The 19,352-nt window shown below is 39.4% G+C and overlaps 1 protein-coding gene across 1 annotated transcript in view; it reads right to left on the bottom strand.

The window, feature by feature from the left end:
* Positions 1 to 7,134, bottom strand: part of DIDO1 (death inducer-obliterator 1) — a 37,669-nt gene extending 30,535 nt beyond the window's left edge. Inside the window, 6 exon segments of the mRNA XM_017734320.1 lie at positions 541 to 766; positions 1,297 to 1,509; positions 3,445 to 3,763; positions 4,068 to 4,980; positions 5,302 to 5,406; positions 7,050 to 7,134. Of these exon segments, the coding sequence (XP_017589809.1) occupies positions 541 to 766; positions 1,297 to 1,509; positions 3,445 to 3,763; positions 4,068 to 4,980; positions 5,302 to 5,406; positions 7,050 to 7,134 (1,861 nt within the window).
* Between the last annotated feature and the right edge of the window lie 12,218 nt (positions 7,135 to 19,352).

Here is a 19,352-nt window from a genome sequence, read left to right as displayed (position 1 = left end):
AATATACTGCACAGTTAAAAGCTGTTTGCAGAGGTGTCAAGTATTGTTGGATACCACGTTGAAGATTTCCACTCTTGGCACCAGGCACTGAAAATGCAAGACCTGAGAGGCAGGTGCCAAATCTAAATTACAAAAATACAACTGAAATTAGTACAGGCAATTGCTGATTCACGGAGCACACTGCGCAACCTTTTGGTAAAACTTAACACAAATGTGTCAATACTTACCTTCTAGATTAGAAACAGACACTCTTTATGGGAAAGATTTCAAGCTTAACCATGTAGTTTTCATCCAGGAATCAGCTGGGTAAATCAACAGGCTCTTAATCATACAACTGTCATATGATACAAATGAAACTCCCAAAAGTGTCTCTCATTTGTGTGTATCTGTGTGTGAATCTTTGAAGGTGGAGAGAAGTACCTTGGTGCCATGGAAAGAAAAAACCCCCAAATCCTAAACTCCCTAGTTTAGTGGAGCCAAGAATGGATGGGTATTCAAAGAAAATATGATTACTCAGGAATATCCCTAAGCCATACATACATTTGAACAACAGTGCAGGTGAAATGGCAGCAGTCTTTTCAGGCTTTACAGCATTGTAATTATGATCGCTGGCCCAGGACGGCGTGACAGGTTCTGCCACTGGCTCTCGAGCAGGAGCTTGGGTGTTTGCCTCAGTCTTGGCTGTGCTCACAACAGTCTTCTTCACATTCACCTCTCTTTTCTCGGGGAACTGTCTCTTCTGGTTTGAAACTGGTTTGATGCCCGGCTGTATAATTAAAAGTAGCTCGATTACTAATAATTGTCAAATATATTGCATTTTACAAACAAGCAGAGAGAGTTACACATATGTACACCAGTTTCTTTTATAGTAAACTCCTTACTTTTATAGTGCACCACTTGAAACTATTTGATTACTCCAAAAGCCAGTAATTTGAAGCTTAGTTTAAAAAGGCAAAATTAATTTCAATTAATGTAAACTAAAGAGATGTAATTACTGAAAATCGTACTTTTTTAAAGTCATTGCCATCTAGAAGGGTACCTTGCACCTTTGCAAGGAACTATCCCCATCTAGAGGCAATTACTAAGATTTTTAAAAAATGACAGGAGAACATTTTATTGTCCTTACCATAGACAAAGGCAAAAGAATAAGAACAAAAAAATAAGAGAAAGCTGCTCTTCAGTGCAGGACTTGACAGTTTTATTAAAGTCAAAAAGGAAAGCACAATAATAAAAGGAGAGGACAAATAAGCCACAGTGCTCCAGGGCAACTGCTCTGGATCATGAACACAAGCTTACCTGCTGCTGAGGTTTTGGCATGCCAGGCTTTTCAGATTTTGGTTTGATCTTCTCTTTAGGTTTTGGTTTTGCATCTTTGCCAGAACTCAAGATCTTCATGGTGGCTGCAGCGTGTTTCAGGATGCAGTCGTTGCTGCAGTACACAGAGTCAGGCTGGGCCACATTGAAACAGCCAGGGCCAATGCACTTGGAAGCACCAGGAGCTTCAATTATCTACAGAGAGAAATGGAGTGAGGTCAGACTTCAAAGAGGCAACAGCAGGAACACGCCTCTGTAACATAGAGAAATGCTTACACAGCCCATGTGCAGACTGCAGCTCTGACCTGCACAATCGCCAGCCTAAGAACAACTGCTGTTCATGACACAACACAAAAAATCCATACAAAGGTAAGAATTTCACTCCTCTAACAGATTACTTTCAGGATGTGCTGCATTTTCAAGTGGTTGGTCTGTTAGCACTGAGATAAAGGAAGCTGGTTTCCTACATTTTCAAATCCCACAAGGACACAACTGCTTTTTACTGATCCTCTACATCATGTGAGAAATGTCCTTAATAATTGCACAGCTGGGTTCTCAACAGCAAGGTCTTACTGTATTCCCATCCACTGCTGTCCTCAGCCATGCACATGTGCAAGAAGAAGCACTCAGATATTCAGGGGTACAGATTATTCTTGCACTAGAAGTTTTACCAATTTTAATTTTGAAAGTCTCCAAATACCATTCTTAGTGACAACTTTCACATACTGCCTACCCCTTACACATTTACAGGTTTGCCTGTGCAATCTGAATTCCTCTAGTTCAAAATCATTCTCCATTTATATCCAGGTGTTACAGATGAAGCACTTCCTCTTCCAATGTTAAGATTCAGAAAATAGCACATTACTTCAAAACAGAGTGCATTAATTCGAGGTCTAGAAGAACTTGAAAGCCTCTTTAGGCTCCAGTGTATCATCTCTGGGTATTATGCTTTTAGTCTCTCTTCTAAATTACTCCTAAAAACGATAGAACCAACCTGACACTCACAACTACTGTAATTCTAGACAATCTCTCCCCATTTTTAATTACTAGCAGTAAGTTTTTCAGGAATATTTCCAGTTAAATAAATATTACTTGCATAGTGCAACTCACTTCTCTGCAATCAAAAGTCAGTACACAGCTTTATCTGCAGCAGCCTGATAAAACCTGGATTTGGGCATTTCCCCATCATGTACACACTTAACTGAAAAGTAAAGATAAAGAGCACTTGGTGATATTCGTAGTAGAGCCAACACCAACACCACTGGACTCTCAAAAACCTTTCTGTGTACAAAGAAGTACAAATGAATTTGAATACATTTTTGAGAATACTGTTTTCTACACTTCTCTCTTAAAATAGTAAGTATTTATATATTCAGCTCAAACTGTTCTATCTATACGTTAATCTCACTGTGCTGCCACAGACAGCTCTGAAACCTAAAGGGCAATGTCCAAGATACTGGCACTACTACAGTACCTGAGGCAGAACAAAGACAGCCACCGCAGCACTTGGTTTTTCAGATTCATGTACATTGAGCTGAAGAAGCTTCTCTGCCTTTCCAATTGGGCATGGAACTTTATATTACAAAACTTAAACTTCTTTTAGATTTTGAAATAGTTCAAAACACACATTTTTAGATTAAAAAAGGCAGTATAAAGAAATTCTCTATTTGCTAATAACCTAAAGCAGCATCAGGCCAAAAATCAGAACTTCAAAGATTAACTGGAAGTACAGCTAGAATTAACTAACTCCAATAGAGACTTGTCAAGGTTAATTTGAAAGTTTCACTATCATTAAAAATGTCCAAAATGTTTGCGATTATTTCAAAGATAGTATAAACCAGCACAGGATTCTAATATTTTTATTAAAAGAAGACCTCATTGTTTGACTTCCAAAACAGTATTTAGAAAGGGTGGAATAGCACAAACTACTTCCTTGCACCTATATAAAACTTTTAAATCCCTCCCTTGAAACTAACAGTTTTAATTCCTCTGCTAATAGACCTATAGATAAACTTCTGCTAACCAGCATTATTCAGTGGGCTGTTCAGCTTATGTGTAGCTTTAAAATCAAGTCATTGTCTCCATGTACTCAGTGAAACATGAAAAATAAGAAACAATTAAAATACTTACGGGTTGAAATATCTTTAGTTTTTTCTTCCCGCTTGGATTTGCAGCTTTTTCAATCCTACCCTTGATTCCTTGGTCCTCAACTGATTTTTGTTCAATTGTTCCTATGCTTGTGAATTCTGTGCCATCCACATTTCCTTGCTCCACTTTAGCTTCCTGCTGGTCTAGTTCTGAAACAGGCTCATCCTGTCCCTGGAGAATGGTGCAGTTTGGACAGATATAGTCCTCACCATTCCTCTCCAACAATCGCCCTCGAGCCTCAGAAATACCCACGCAGTCACCATGAAACCATTCCTCACATCTATCACAACAAATCATAAACCTGAAAAAAAAAAACCCACCAAGGAACAGTAAAACACTGTGAAATAAAAAGACAATTAACATTCAATGGATATTTCAAGCAACACAACTTAAGCACCCCAATAAAGCACTAATGCATGGTTCTGCCTCACTGGTTATTTCTGTATTTGTTTATCCTCTTTTAAGTATTTGTTATAAACTCCCCGCCAAAATTTAACAAACCCAAAAGCTCATTCAAAAAGTAAGCACTAGCATCTGGCTTAATTATTCATCACAGAAAAATTCCAATTCCTTACACTGTGTCTGCAGCTGACTCCTTTGCCTACCTGTTGTTATGAGGCTGACGACAAATACAGTACAGGGCATTTGGGTCGTAGATCTCGGACTCAGGTTTGCTTTTGGGCTGTTCTTCAGGTTCCTCATCTGAGGCCCCCTTTGCACCAAGGGCAGGCTTTTCCTCCTTCTGAGCCTCAAGATCTTCAGTGTCCTCCTCAGACACAACCACCTGACTCGCAACCTCAGTGCTGTCTGCAGTCTCAGGCTCCTGTTTGACAGGCAGCTCAGACTCATCGTGTTTTTCAGGTGTGACATCACCTGTCTTAGCAGGATCTTGTTCTGAATTCCTTTTCCTCAGGTGGTTCTGCACATCCTTCAACACCAGCTGAGGAGGTTTCTGCTCAACACGTTTCTTTCTTAGCCGATTCTGCAGTTCCTTTAGCGTTAACCCATCACTGTCACTATCAGAAGTAGCATCCTCCTCTTCCTCCTCCTCCTCCTCCTCTTCTTCCTCTTCCTCCTTTGCGGGTCTGCTTTTAGGGCTTTTCTGCTCCTTACAACTCCTGGTGCAAATCCTCCGAGTGACAGGTTTTGTATCTGGAGTGCTCTCAACACTGTCTTCGGAAGCAGTTTCAGCATCTGTGGCTGGACCAGAGGCTGCTTCACTGGAATCCTCCAGAGTAGTGGGAACACTCCTCCTCCCCCTGCGCCTCACTGTGGTCAGGAACTCTTCCACTCTCTCCGTGCGCTTTGGCTGCCGTCCACTCCTCCTGAGGTTTATGCCTTGTTGCTGCTGCTGTGGCTGCTGCTCACCAGAGTCCACATCAGCATCTCCTGCACCCTCTCTCTTGGCAATCGTGGTCCTCCGAAACCCCCAGGTTTTCCTGAATTCTTTACTTGTCGGCTTGACAGACTTTTGTTCTTCCTCATTGCTTTGCTCACCTTTATCATCCAACACTGATGCTAAAAACAAGGGAATAGTTAATAAAGTGGTGGTGATGAAAGATGTGTTTCCTGAAAACCTTTTCTCAACATGTTATTTTCTTTGTGACATCTATGTAGCTCTACTTCGTATGATGAGCCTCAAAACAGGTATTTTCTTGTGAATGTAATACAACAGCAGTAACAATTAAATACATCAATCACTGATCAATATGATAACATAATCCAGCTGTTCCTGTTAAAAACTCTCGAGTTATTTTAAATAATTTACATATATGTAACACACATACGTACACAATGGACAAATAAGCACATTTTCAATCGGAAAGGAAGAACTCTTACCAGGAGAACTGTTTTCCATGTTGTCAGTATTAGGTTCAGACTCTAATGGCACTGTGTTTCCAGCTTGTTCCATAGTACAGGCAACACTATCCCCACTCTGAAATGCTGAAGAGAAACATAAGGTTCAAAACTCTCATTCAAAAATATTCATAGCCTAAGTAATTAGTAAATATTCTGATCTTCGTATTAATTGTAACAAGCACCTGTATTTCAAGGCATTAATATTCTTTCAAAGTACAAAGTTAAATGTGTGGGTTTGGATACTGTACTGACACATTTTATTGAGTAGCCTCAGGATTTCTGATATTTCTCAAAAAAACCAACCAAACAAAAAACTCCTTCATAGTATGAACCTACTCCCTGGGGTTTGTCTGGGGAAAAACTCTACAGCAGTTCCACTCACTTTTCTGTGGAATGAAATATAAGAAAGGCTGAAAACGTTTTTGTAAATAAGCATGTCAAGGACCAGCCTATGTGATCTACTAGAATGACCCAAAAAAACCCAAACTGATTCAGCAAAGAACCTCCAACTGTCACAGACTCAGCCACAGAAAAAAAGAAAATCTGTGCTGACAACCACATCTCCATTTTCTCAAAAGTCTTTCCCAGCTTACTAGAAGACTCTCTTACTTGAGAAGGCAGAAGCAAATGAGAGAAATAAATGGAGGATCTGTATTCTGATGAATTCAGGAATAACCTGGCTTGAACAAGTCAATACACCTCCAAAGAGCTGCATGCCCTGGAACTGCTCCTAAGGGCACAGACACTGCGCTGCAGCCGCTGCAGCGACACTGCTCTCAGGGAACTGGAACGTGCAGTAGTAACTGCACCTCAAAGAATGGGCTACATAGAAACACTTACTTGAAAACAAAGAACACACCCCAACTCTCCCCAAGAATGTTTTTGGATATGTGTATCCCTGGCTGAGGAATTGCAAAGGTAAGCCAAAAGGGACATGAGCAGAATTCCTAAGTAACAGCACTGAAGAATCAGAGGTTTCTAACAGCTGTACGTAACACAGCTACAAGTTTTCAGAGACATCCTGCAGCAAGCTTTTCCCAGTTTTCCAATGTTCCCTGGGAATAAATGCCTCCTTATTTCATATACTTCATCACTTCTATTACTGTTCTGTCTTAACACAATCACTCCTCTGCAAGTCCTCTGCTTTCAGTGTTATATTTAACACTGCTTGAACAGAAATGTTAAGGGGCAATGCTATGGAAACATAAAAATCTATGCAGATATGTTTAAAAAATTAACACCTCAGTTGTAACTGTGAATACTATAAATGTCACTGGAAAAGCAGCAGACCTCAGAACACTAACTTAAATAGTAACTGATTAGTTTTAACATCACAGACAGAATAAAAAGTGAATTTTAAGCCTGCAGTACACAGGTAATGAGCCCAAACTGTCTCAATCTAATATGAAATTCCTTTAAGTTTCCCCATTAAAAAATCACTAACTATGAATTTTTAACTTTTTTTTTTTAACAGCAGTAAAATTATAATCAAATCACTAACTATGAATTTTTAACTTTTTTTTTTAACAGCAGTAAAATTATATTTGTACCAGAAAGGTCACAATATAATTAAGGGAGCAAGTCAAAACAGTTAAAGTTTACATCTTTTGTTTACCCTGAAACATGAAGAAATGTTAAAAGCTACAAGAAGAGGTTACCCAAATTCTGAGATTTAAACTTCAGCTAAAATGTGAATAACTAAGAAGGCTCTCCAACATGCTCTTTACCTGACACAGCATCAGAGGTTTGAATGGTTTCTCCCTGAAGAGCTGAGACAGAGGAGGGCAGCACCGGATCAGAGTCATTCAGCATCCTCCAGCCAGCACATACTGAATTTCCTGACTCAGAAGTGCCACACTGAATCTCTGAGATCTCAGCAGGTCCAAAGACTATCACTCCTCTTTTTCCTGCTGGCTCCTGGAAAAAAAGAAAGGGACAAAATAAGGCATTGATATATTTATTAACTCATCTTACTGTTTTTTCCTAGATTTGGAATTGTTTTGCTTCTATTAGATTACATTATAAAGCAAATTCCATTATTTTGTTTTCTTGACAGTTTTGCACTTTCAGAAAAACAATGGAACTGGAAAAAAAAGTCAAAATTAAGCAATACCACCTCCCCACCTACCAACAGCTGAGACTTTCAAAAGAAATACAAAATATGATTGCCCTCTCATTAATTCATTTAGATCGAATTAAGATTTCCAGAACAGCAACAAAACTGTAATGAAGAATCTATTCTGTGTGCAGTATTTAAAAGCATTCTGAGAGTGGAATTAGTACTAAGTGCAGGTTGTCAGTGAAAATACAGAAATGCTTTTACACTCCATTAGCATGGCCCAAGTTAGAGAAGGGCAGATTTACTGATTTATACAAAATTTCATCATAGGAGACACTGCAGCTTCCAGCACCTGAGTTTGAACATCAGTAGAAAATGCCTGCATTAACCCAAAGTAGTCTACCAGACTACAAGAGCACCGGAAAAGAATCTGGGAGGAAAAGGAGGACCAGCTGGACAGAATGAACTGGACTATCCAATAAATTAGTGAAGACAAAAGAAGGAAACTGAACACAGACCCTGTGTGTCAACACTATGCTGTTAAAAATGCAGGGCAACTGCCAGAGCAGGTGTAGGACATAACTAAAACAGTAATAATTCTCTGAAAGGAATAAAAATTGGTTGTTAATACTTCAGGTGAGGAGACATATACATTTTAAAATAGGTTAGATAATCCATCATAGACATGCCAATACATATTCTGACTTTGATTTTTAAGCAATACCTTTTTTTTGTTTTTTTCCAAATCTCTGGAGCCCCAACTCCTAAAGCATCTGCACTCTTCAAAAACCACTTTTTACTCCCTAAGCAGTGATCATATCTAGGTGTTCTCCAATATTACTGCCCCAAAAAACAAGGAAAGGGGAAAAGACAAACCCCTTCCTGAATGTCATGTTCATCAGTGGATCGTTTTATTTCATGAACTGTAAATCTCAAGATTTGCGTGACTGCGGCAAAGCAGAATTAGTAAAAACAACAGGAGTGTAGAGCTAGATTCACACCAGTATTTCTTCTTCCCCCGTGCCTTTTCTATAGGGGATTATGTACATTCTTTGCCTCAGCCAACCACTACCACTCCAAAAACAGTAGGAAAAATAAACAACAAAAAAGAATAGAACACACTAATTATAAAGACCCTGGTGCTGTATCTCATGGCATTGAATACCTGCTCTAATAGGTATTTTGCTCCATTGTCTGAATCAGGGATTATATCCAGGGAGTCTGTCACTGAGTTTAAAGTGCCTCCTTCCACCGTGTAGTTGTGTAAGAACCTTTCAATCTCCCTGTTCAGAATCTCCAACTGATCACACATCATGCAATTTTTAAGTGATATGCCTAAAGGAAGAGGAAAATCAGCTAATCACTTCTTAACTGTTTTAAACTATGAAACAAACTAAGCCTCTAGCACACACAGAAAGTGCCTCCTGTTTGGGTAATTTACACCGAAGACAGAACTGTCTGAAGGGCTGTGTTCACAGTGCTGCACCTGGGCATTCAAGGCCCTGTGTGCAAGGTGCTCTCCAGATTAGGTTTGAGTCACTAAGTATCACTACAACATTTCAAACCCAGAATCAGCACCATCTCTTAGGAGACACAGCTGGTTGAACCCAAAGTGCATTTTCCAGTGTCAGTCACTGCCCACCCAGGGCACAGGCTCCAGCTCTGATTTAACAGCGAACAGCATTAACATCAGTAATACCTGAAAACAAAGATTCTGTGCCAGAATCATCCTTCCTTTTGCTCTAGTAGATAGTATCTAATTGCTGTTACCCATATTATCTCCATTACCTACAAGAAAAAATTTTTATGGAACTCCAATTTTAAAATAATTCCAAATTTGAGAGATATAAATATACAGCGCACTTCACTAACGTTACAGACCTCATATGTTCGCTGTGAAATGCCTGGTTGTTTCTTATTATTATTTAGTATCTCATGTCTTTCCTTTCCCATGTGGTTCAAAATATTTTTCATGAAAAACAGAGGAAGTTTCAAACTTACTTTACACAAATCTGCTCTTGCAGAATTGCACCTTAATACAGGCTAAACTTAAGTGCCTAGAAGAAGCTGCAAAATCAAGTATTATCAAAACACAAAAGGATGAAGCCTTAAGTCACAATTACACTTTGCACTTTTAAGCAAATGTTCTACAAACTGCCTGCAAAAATATTTACAACATACAGCAACTTTGGAATCTTCAAATACCTCTTTCTCTTCCAGATTCAGTGGGACTTTTTGTTCATTTTGTTCTGTTTGTTCTCAAGTTCACTGTTCAACTGCACCTGACATGTTGACAGAAATATCAACTGAAGCAGCAACTGGCAATCTTGTTTTAAATGAGCTGAACATCCATGATAACTTTATTTCTCCTAACACAATATATTAATCATATTTCTGAAATTGGAAGCTCCAGCTGGAAACTGAAAATTACTGTATTTCCCCTAGTAGATTCCCATCAGCATGATCCTCTCTATCTATATGTTAGGTAACTATATCTAGTTTTCTGCAGAATATTAGAAAGGATAATTTGTTCCTCTGAAAAAACTGAGGCAAGAGTCTCTATAAATGATGGGATAAAAAGGCAAATTAACATTAACAGACATATATTCAAAAGGCCCTCTGGTTCCTGCTGGGGTTCAAAGCTTCTGTGAGAAGTAGTCTCCAGGGGGAAAATGTCTAAGGTTTTTAGACCAACTATAAATGAATTTAGAAATACAAATCAGGGGTTGCTGCAGTAGCATGAGCATTCCAGTGAAACAGAACAGTCACTTAACTGAAGTGGAGCATAAAGCTGATGCACAGCATCTCAAGAAAGAAGGTCCAGTCAAGGAAATATTTATTTAGTTTTTTCCTCCCTCATTAATTTTCAGGCAAAACGTTTCAATTTTTCCAAAAAAAGTTCGGCACTTGATTTCATTCTGGACTTAAATTCCAGAAGCAATTGAAGCACAGAGGTATTGTACCCTAGAAAAATCACAGAACTGTCACAAGCTTTTAATTTCAATTATGGTCAACTATTCTCAGGCAGTAACAAACCCGAAATCACAGGGCTGCCACACTGCAGGAGCAGAGAGCCCAGCAGTCCCACTCAGTAGCCCTGTGGATTCTCCAACTACTGCAAACCCTTGTGGTTCTCAGAAAACACAGACTGAAAAAATTCCAGAGCAGACTCGGCAGCCAGTTTAATCAGAGACGGAAAAGAGAGTCCCGTATTTCAAATCCTGCTACTGCAACACCTTTCAACACATTAAAAATCTCATCTCCAACATACCTTCATTAAACAAACAAAAAACCCGCTTGTCATCTCCCTCTCACATTCAGACCAAACCTCATCGAAGCACACTCTTATCTACTGCCTGCCATTGTGACTCAGCACTTAGAAATCTCAGGTGAAAAAGGACAATTACCTCTGCCAGTAACACAGAGCTGAGATATTCATGGCAGGATGGGCTGTGAAGACACCTGGATCTGCTGTTGCTAACTTCATTAAGCCCTTTTTAGGATGCCCAACATAACATCATCATCTGAGGTGACAAAGTTTTTCAAGAACACCAACACTGGCCCATCTTTTTGTGTTTGTATTTCTAGATAAAGGCCAATTCAATAAATCATGAAAAATATTCATTTGGATCGGGATTTCGACTTTTAGTCTTTCTCATTTCCCTGAAGAGGAAATAAAAAACTCAATAGGTCCTCTGACAGCATCAAGGTTTTGTCTCTTCTGGAGCTGATTGTTTTAACTACATTAAGAATTCCCTGCTTCAGGTAACTGAGAAGACTTCACTCTATAAAATGATTTTGAAAGGAAGCCTAGTAGTAAAACCTTTAACATGTACTAAAAGTAACTTCATTTCTTGTTTATCTGAGGACTTGTGTACAAAAATAGTCTGTCAGTATTCCGGATAAATTCTTCAGATTCAGTTTACTGGGGATTTTATTTAGTGTTTGAGGAATAAGTATGAAAGACCAGAGATCTTTATTCCCTCATTCTCACATCTAGATAGCAAAATAGGCCTCATCTTATTCCTTGATCTTGGATGTCAACACTCAGCCAATTTGCTGTGATCTGCACCAATGCTGGTATCTCATTAGGGATTATACCAGCCCCTGGCACGAATACTTTAGTCCAAATGATTACTATCTGACACCTATTCATTCTCTTATCTGCTACTCACATGGAGAACTCTACAGAAATGTCAGTGATTTTGAAAGATCACACACATACTCACCCCTACACAAACACCCACGGAAGGAAGATTCACTCCTCTTTAAGACTTGTGATAGACAATATTTACATCTTCTAGATTTTAAAAGTCTTTATACTGAAACTCCCGTTATCGTTTTAGATACGTTATGGAAATGCAATGGCCATGCCCAAGGACAGGACAGAAATCTCAACAACCACAATGGCCAGCATAAGGTTCTGAACATGAAAGTTGGTGAGAAGGCAGACTCTTCTCATGTGCAAAGAAATCCAAAGCATGATTTCACACCACCTAGGTTTTCAAAGCAGGTATATTCATCAGTGACCAATTTCATGTCCATGTCCTAATGCAAATACAGTCTGTTCCACTATATAAGATACTAGCTTAAGTTAGAATGACTTGTACCTGGGTTTTAGTTATGTTTTTCTATGGGTTTCTTCAGAATTAGCTTGATATGCAAAGTACTTGGCTGAAACAAAGATATCCCAGTCAGGTTTCTTAAATATCAAAGAAACTGCAGGAAGTTACAAACAGGGAAGAAAGCATCCTTGTCAGAATGATGTAACAGTTATTTCAGTCACAATTTATGTTATTTTCTCATTTTATTCCCTGTAAAGAGTTACTGGGCTTGGCCTACGATAGCCTTGTTTAAGTGTTAGAAATTCCTAATCAGCAAATATAGTAATACCACGCGAGGAAAAACAAAATAGTCTGAGAACTCATATAAGGATATAATTTCTGATGCACATACAAGAAATGTTGGTATGTCTTAGTTGATGCATTCCTACTCAGAAGACTGATCCCATTGAAAGTTATTTTGCATCCCTTTTTGGCAAACATGATAGCTGGGAAACCTGCTAAGCAGCAGCAAAATTAATCCCTTGCATCAACAAGCACTGCAAAAGCAGCCCAAAGGATGCCAGTAGGGCATCACCTACTCTGTACAGGAACAAGCAGTTCCAGTGAGACCAGGGACAAAGTGCAATCCAGTGACCCCCAAGAACAGCAGGAACAGCTTCTGCCCTGGCTCTAGAGATGTTCCCTCCATCTGCTCAGCCATGAAAGATACAAGAACAGATACTCTACTAGCATGGAAAGCAACAGAAAATCAGACCCCCCACTACAGCAAGCACATGGCCTTTTATTTTCATGTAAAACATATCCACTGCTCACTAAGTTGTGTATCCTAAGAAGGCAGGCTGACATCTTCCAAACAGTTGTGAAATGGACCTTGTGACAAAGAGAGGCAATGAGAGTTGAAGAACAAGAGGTCACAGTCCTAAAAGTTAAGTCTGGATATTGTGAGACAAGAAAATTGTTGTGGTCCTAACTTCTCCCCCTCACTCCAAATAATTTATTATCTCACTACTTGACTGCCATAGCCAAGCTGCAGCTCAAGGTCAAAAGTCCAGACATTCCTGGTAAATACAAAAATTTTATGCCAGAAGTTCACATTTGAAATAGCACATTAAAAATTGAATTTGCATAAAATCACAGTATTTCAATGCTTATTATAGTTAGACCTAAAACAACAAAACCAAAGAGAAACAACACTACAAAGCACTTATCTCTAAGTGCTTTGCTGGCTATCATTAACCAAAGTAAATTAATTTCAAGATTAAAAACAAAGCCACCACCTCCTCTACCCACAATACTAACAACTTAAAAGTGGCAGTTCTTTCCTTTCTATTCTAGAGTCAATGTATTATTCCCATTTAAAAAACTTAAAAAGCTTGTAAATTTGCAAGATGTAGACTGAGCAGTAGCACAGTCATGCTCCCCAAGAACAATCCAGCCCAATTTAAGAAACCTGCACTCTTAAACACTGCAGGAAGCAGTAATTATTCTAGGCCGGTAGAACAGTTCTATACAGCCAAATTAAGAGAAATTATCACCAAGATCTGGTTTTAAGGTAGCTTTTAGTACCAGGATAGTATTTCAATCTCTGATGCACAGAGCATAACAGGGTATTAATTTGTAGGGATGGCACCACAGACACCTACAGTCCAGTCTCACACCACACCTCAGTTCACCCAGACCTGCTGCTTCTGCCCTCGCCTCCCTGTCTCCCATTACAGAGAGATTCTAGTCCTTGTGAAGCCTCGTTTTTCAATGTTGGGGAGTACCCCATCAAGTCCCTGCCAAAAGTAATGGAAAAGAACTCACTGGTTTAGGGGATCAGGCTGGCCCAAGATAGAATGGTTGAACCACAGAATGAAGAATCTGCACCCTTTGAAGGTGGTGGAAAGAAAGGGTGTTTATGGTACCCACACCACAGGAGGGCAAAGCTCCCTGAGGACACCTGAGCACTCCAATGAAGTGAGATGACCAGAGGGAGCAGGTGAGGAAAAAATTAATCCAGAGGCTTCTACACATCTGTTGAGATCCCCTTCCTCAACCTCTCCAACGTTTTTTTGAAGAAATCTTTGAAGGTACTGTAGGACCCTGAGGTGTAATGATGTGGTGCCAGAACTGTTCAGTAGAGCCCATCGCTACCACCTCTCTGCACCCAGGACACTCAGGACATTTCAGTGTAGCTTTGTGGTCTGCAGACTTTCCGCCTGTTTTTATGTTTGGTGCTGAAAAGTTATTTCAAATGTTCATGGTATGGTGCAAAACACTCATCCTGTCTTGGTACAGGAGAGCCCATTAAGTGCACATTCACATGACACCACATACCACCAACACACAGTGTTGACGCCAATGAACTAATGAGATTTAAAATGTAAACAAACATTAACTACTCTTTAAAAATTTTCAAATATGCAGAAACGAGTTTTCAATCTCCTAGATTTTTCCATCATGAAAAATGAGGCTTAATACATTCATAAATTTCACAAGATCAATTACTTTTCAAAAGTAGAAAATAGTGAAGAGTTTAACTTAACAATAAACTTCAGAGCAAACCAACTTGACAGCTTACATGTTAAAATACAAGGAAATGGATTAATTCCAAAAAGAAACAGCTTCCCTTAATAACAAGATAACTCACAAGGTCTCTGTACTTGCAATAATAAAAACATTAGCCTTTCCAAATTAAAATGCCTTTAGTCAACACATTACAAACCCTCTCTGATGTGTCTGAAACTAAAACACCATCAGGCTTTCCATGGTTCCTGTCAGGCTGCTCACTTACCTTACATAAGCCTCATAGGAGGGCCAGTGCCTCACAGGATGGAAACCTGTGCTGGCACAGGACAGCATTCCTGAACATTTGCAGGGAATGTGGGACCTCCTGGAAGTGATGAATTTAATGTGTGTGCACAGCAGCAGATTATCACATTAGCAGCACACACAGACTGGGCCCGGCAGCAGTTAAGAGAGCAAAGACAATGAGCAACTCCATAGTACAACAGAACTGCAGCAAGCAAAAACACAGAGCAGCTCCCTGGTTTATGCAAAGCAAAACACAAACACACTGAAGTTTATTTTGGTGTCTTTCAGGTTAAAACCCTCTTACTTCATATTGCAGCACACAGGACCCGAGCAGTCAAGGGAAGAAGGGATGGACCACTGGGTAGGTCATGTAGCAGAATGAGAACAGCACCAGGCATTACAGTAGCATTTTATTCTGGGTAAGTAGCAAAAAGAGCTTCTTTGAGGCTGACTGAAGTTCTCACAATTCAGCTAAATAGCAATTTTTCATATAAATACTCAAGGCACTTTAGCAGCAGGCCCATCAGATATCTGGCAAACACAAGCATTCAATTTAATAACAGATCCTATCTGTACTACAGATGTTGCCTGTCACAATTGCACAAGTCAGGAATAGTAAGGGCTACAATCCCTAATCAACAGAACTGTGCTGGCACAAGTGCCTCATACTGGTGTAATTAGATATGCAAAACTGTACTTTTACCTGTCTGTGCTGTTTACAGGGTGGAGCAGGTGAGCACCACTCTGTGCAGTGGGTTCTCAGTGCAGCTGCACACTTAACCTCAGCTCTATCATGGGCCCCACGACGCAGGGAAGCAGTTCACCGCGGGATGGGGGAAAAGACTTTGAAAGTTCAATCAAATTCCTTGGAAGAAGTAGTTATATTGGCAAAGAGATTCTAAGATAGGTGTGTAGGCAGGAGGGGCTTTGCCAGCACAGCTCTGTGTCAGCAGCTGGGGACAGAACCGTGACAACAGCACTGATGAACTTTGGTAACCCCTAACACAAGGCACTTACGCTGTGTACGTCCTCCAAGCTGTAAGCCCGTAACCGTGTTTAGGAAACAAAATTCATATTGACTGTAGTGTTTTCTGCATTTATGAAAACATTCATTTTAAGTGGGAAGAAAAGTATTACATACATCACTTTTATTTTCTAGTCAGAACTCCATGGGTGGTTAACAGCCTAGGCAGATACTGACTTAGTAGCAGACTGACATTTGGCATTTCACTCCTCCTACAACACCTTCTGAAGCCTTTAGTCACAGTCTTCTGAGTAAAATAATCCCATATTTGCCCTAAAAATGAAAATTTACCCCCCAAAAAATTGAATTTTTGGGTCAGGTTTACTTCTGCTTTCAGGGTCTGACCAGCATGAGCAAAACTCAGGTAACAAACAGATTTTGCCCATTAGGGAAAGCTGTGAGCAAAATCAAAGCAATGAAGAGAGCTCTGCTGTTTTCCTGTTGCCTTTTATACAGATTAAGAAACAGTAACCACGACTTTAGGTGGTCAAATGCTTAGATTAAAAGCCCAAGCACAATCATCTCTGCACAAGAAACCTTCTAAAGGCTCCAACAATAGCCAATTTTACAAGTCATGGCTGAAAGTTTAGTCAACAGAAGTATCAATTACAAACACTGCCTGGGTATCACTCAGGATCTTTAGCACTCCTGTTCCATCATCTGGAATGAAAATATTTCGCAAATACATACTATTTATTTGCCTAATGTTCAATTTCTGCTACTGAACTTGATCTCTTCAGCAACTGCCCAGGAACCACTTCTTTGGGAAGGCAATTCACACCCTCTGGCATTCCTCCACCAGGACATCACGGAAATTACCAGTTCTTTATCAGAGCCGTTAGGAACATTCAGCTGTAAATCCAACAGCTAAATCAGAGAATCCTAAAGTCTAACCTTTCACAATCCCACATCTTGTTTGTTTATAAATAATCTATAATTTCTGACCCTACCAGTACAGCTGTTGAATAAAACAATCACGTGGTTTTACAATTTTTTTCCCTTATTTCATTTGTAGAAAGTAAGCCAAAATATAACCTCTGAAACTAGCTATCATTTTCATTCTTATTTCATCAAAACAGCTTCATTAAATGAAGTAAACAGAAATGAACTTCTTCCAAATTTGGTAGTAATTACAGCACGCTGATTATGTTATTAAGGATGCAGTAAACACAGTTGAGTTTCCAGTTTTGATTAGAGTTTACTGGGAGAACACACATAATGCACATTAAATCTGTGCGTTTGAGCTGCCTAACTGGAAATCTAAGCTTTTTACACTCAAAGTCTATCAGTGCTCCTGAGACCAGCATCAGTAACACCTGTGGAATATCCGCTTCTTTCAGAAGCTGCGTTAGATAAAAACTTCCCAGCAGTGAACCCTCCAAGCATTAACTGAGCGCTGAGAAGTCAGGCCTGACTGCACACACAAAGAGGAACCAACTTTTGCATAAACTGGGGAAATCTCCCTTCTATTAAAATCCTCTCCTCAAATCTCCTACCACTGCCCTACTACTTGTGGCACAAGAGACACAAGGCAGAAAGTGAACCAGAGAATAAAACTGGTGCAGAGACACCACTAAAGCCATGTAATCCCACTCTTGCCCAGTCCAGGCCCTTCTCCTACTTCTATCAGTTACATTTCGTAACTCTCAGCCCAACCCCCTCTAATCCTTGTTCTTCCTCTTCCCACAAATACCTCCAGCTTAAAGTTTCAGGCTGTGCGGAATTAAAATCCCACAGTTGTTAAATTACAGCTATAAAGACAATTACTATCTTAAACCAGAAACAAATAATGTGATCAACTGCCAGAAAGTCTTAGTAGTGAAGCTGGATTAAGCAGAACAAACACTGGCTTTTGGGAGTCCACTAGACACTGAAAAAATATTTATTCAATTTTATCTACTAACCTACATTTGATTCTATTTGCATTGCTTTGGGGGGTTTCAGGGTTTCGGTATTACTTGGTTTTTTAATGCAAAATGTATCTTTCAATTATATGAAAACACCCTCTGAAGCACAGTGTGAACAGATATTAGTTTATATTATTATTTCATATTTCAACAGTTTTTAAAACTGTAGGCATTTTTGCACTGTACATATATTTGCAACACAGCAAAACCTTCATTTGCATACCAACAGAAAATATCCCTTATAGAAACAAAAAGCACAAAAACTTCGTAAAAAATAAAGATTTAAAGGCTGATCTTGAAAACACCAATTATTTGATTTTCAAATCATTGGAGTCAAGCACTCTCAATGGAGGCTGAAGGCCAACGTGAGGCTTCACTCTTTCACCCAAGTGCATTAAAACATCTTTATGCCTGACATGTTTCTGGAACTGTCAAATGAAAAAAATTTAAGGCCTAGCTGAACAGCTATTTTGAGCTTACTTCTATATTTATTCCTATAGAAAGTTCTAAATGTCAAGGAACGATAACAAGCAGCTGGCACACATAAAAGTGGAGCACAACCCAGAACATCTACTACAATTAACACAGTATATGGTACACTTGGAGAGTAACTACATTTCATTTTTCATTGACCAGCAATCAAATTGGTTAAACATCTGGCAAATTTTGTTTGTAGAAGCAGCACCAAGACTGTTAAAGCTAAACTAATTCAAATTACCCCTTAAAAGAAAACTGAGGAAAATACACAAAAAAGCAAACAGTGAAAAAGTTCTCATAAAATATGGCAAAATACAGTTTTAATATCACCTGCCAAATAATTCAGTTAAACACGACTGTGATTACTAAGTATTCAAAAGAGCTATTTCTGAAAAAAATCTCAACTCTATTATCCAGGGGGAAAAAAACCAACCAAACAAAAACCCCAGGGAATTTAGGAATGCTATATACATTCTTCTGAGTTAAATAAAAAGGAATCAGCAGTTTTTTTCCTCCCTGAAGTTCCTGGAAGGAAAACCCATGAAAGCCCATGCAAGAAAAAGAGCATGTTATACTGTTTCAAATTACTGAACATAAAAACTGCAGGGCGAGTGTAATACACATTCATTTTATAATACATTACGAGATTGTAACATTGTTTCCAAGTTAAAAACGACAAGCTAAAATAGTTAGATTTTCATAATCACAACTAAAACATGCGCTGCCGCTTGGAGGTATAAACTGAAAACTATGTATGAAACAAAATCTGGCTGCCACCGAATAATGGTTTTTGCGAGCCAGACAAACCGCTCCAAACTATCATCACCTCCAAAAGACAGCACTTAAGTACATTAGTACCGTTTAAGTACATTAGTGCCAGGGATAAGGAATAGTTACTGGAAAGGAATTTATTAAATATTTAAAGCCAGCCAATAATTCCTACTGTCTAAATATTCGGGTTTTTCTCCCTACAAAATAGCCAGCAGAACATGATGAAGTTCAACTCCCCGTGTTTAACTCACCAATAAGGAGATCCCCTCCTTTGCCCAGAGAAAAACATTTCCCAAGGCAGGGAAGTCTCCGTCCCCCCTGCCGAAGCCCCGGAACGATTTCGGTTGCGCTCGGTTGGGTTTGTGGGTCCCCAAGGGCGCTCCCCCGCCCCAGGCACCCCCGGCGCAGGCCCGGGGCCGGGGGGGCCAGGC

This window comes from Corvus brachyrhynchos, unplaced genomic scaffold (assembly GCF_000691975.1).
Source record: "Corvus brachyrhynchos isolate BGI_N302 unplaced genomic scaffold, ASM69197v1 scaffold10, whole genome shotgun sequence".
Lineage (NCBI taxonomy): Eukaryota > Metazoa > Chordata > Aves > Passeriformes > Corvidae > Corvus > Corvus brachyrhynchos.
Note: the sequence above shows the minus strand (reverse complement) of the source record. Positions and strands in the feature narration are given on the sequence as shown.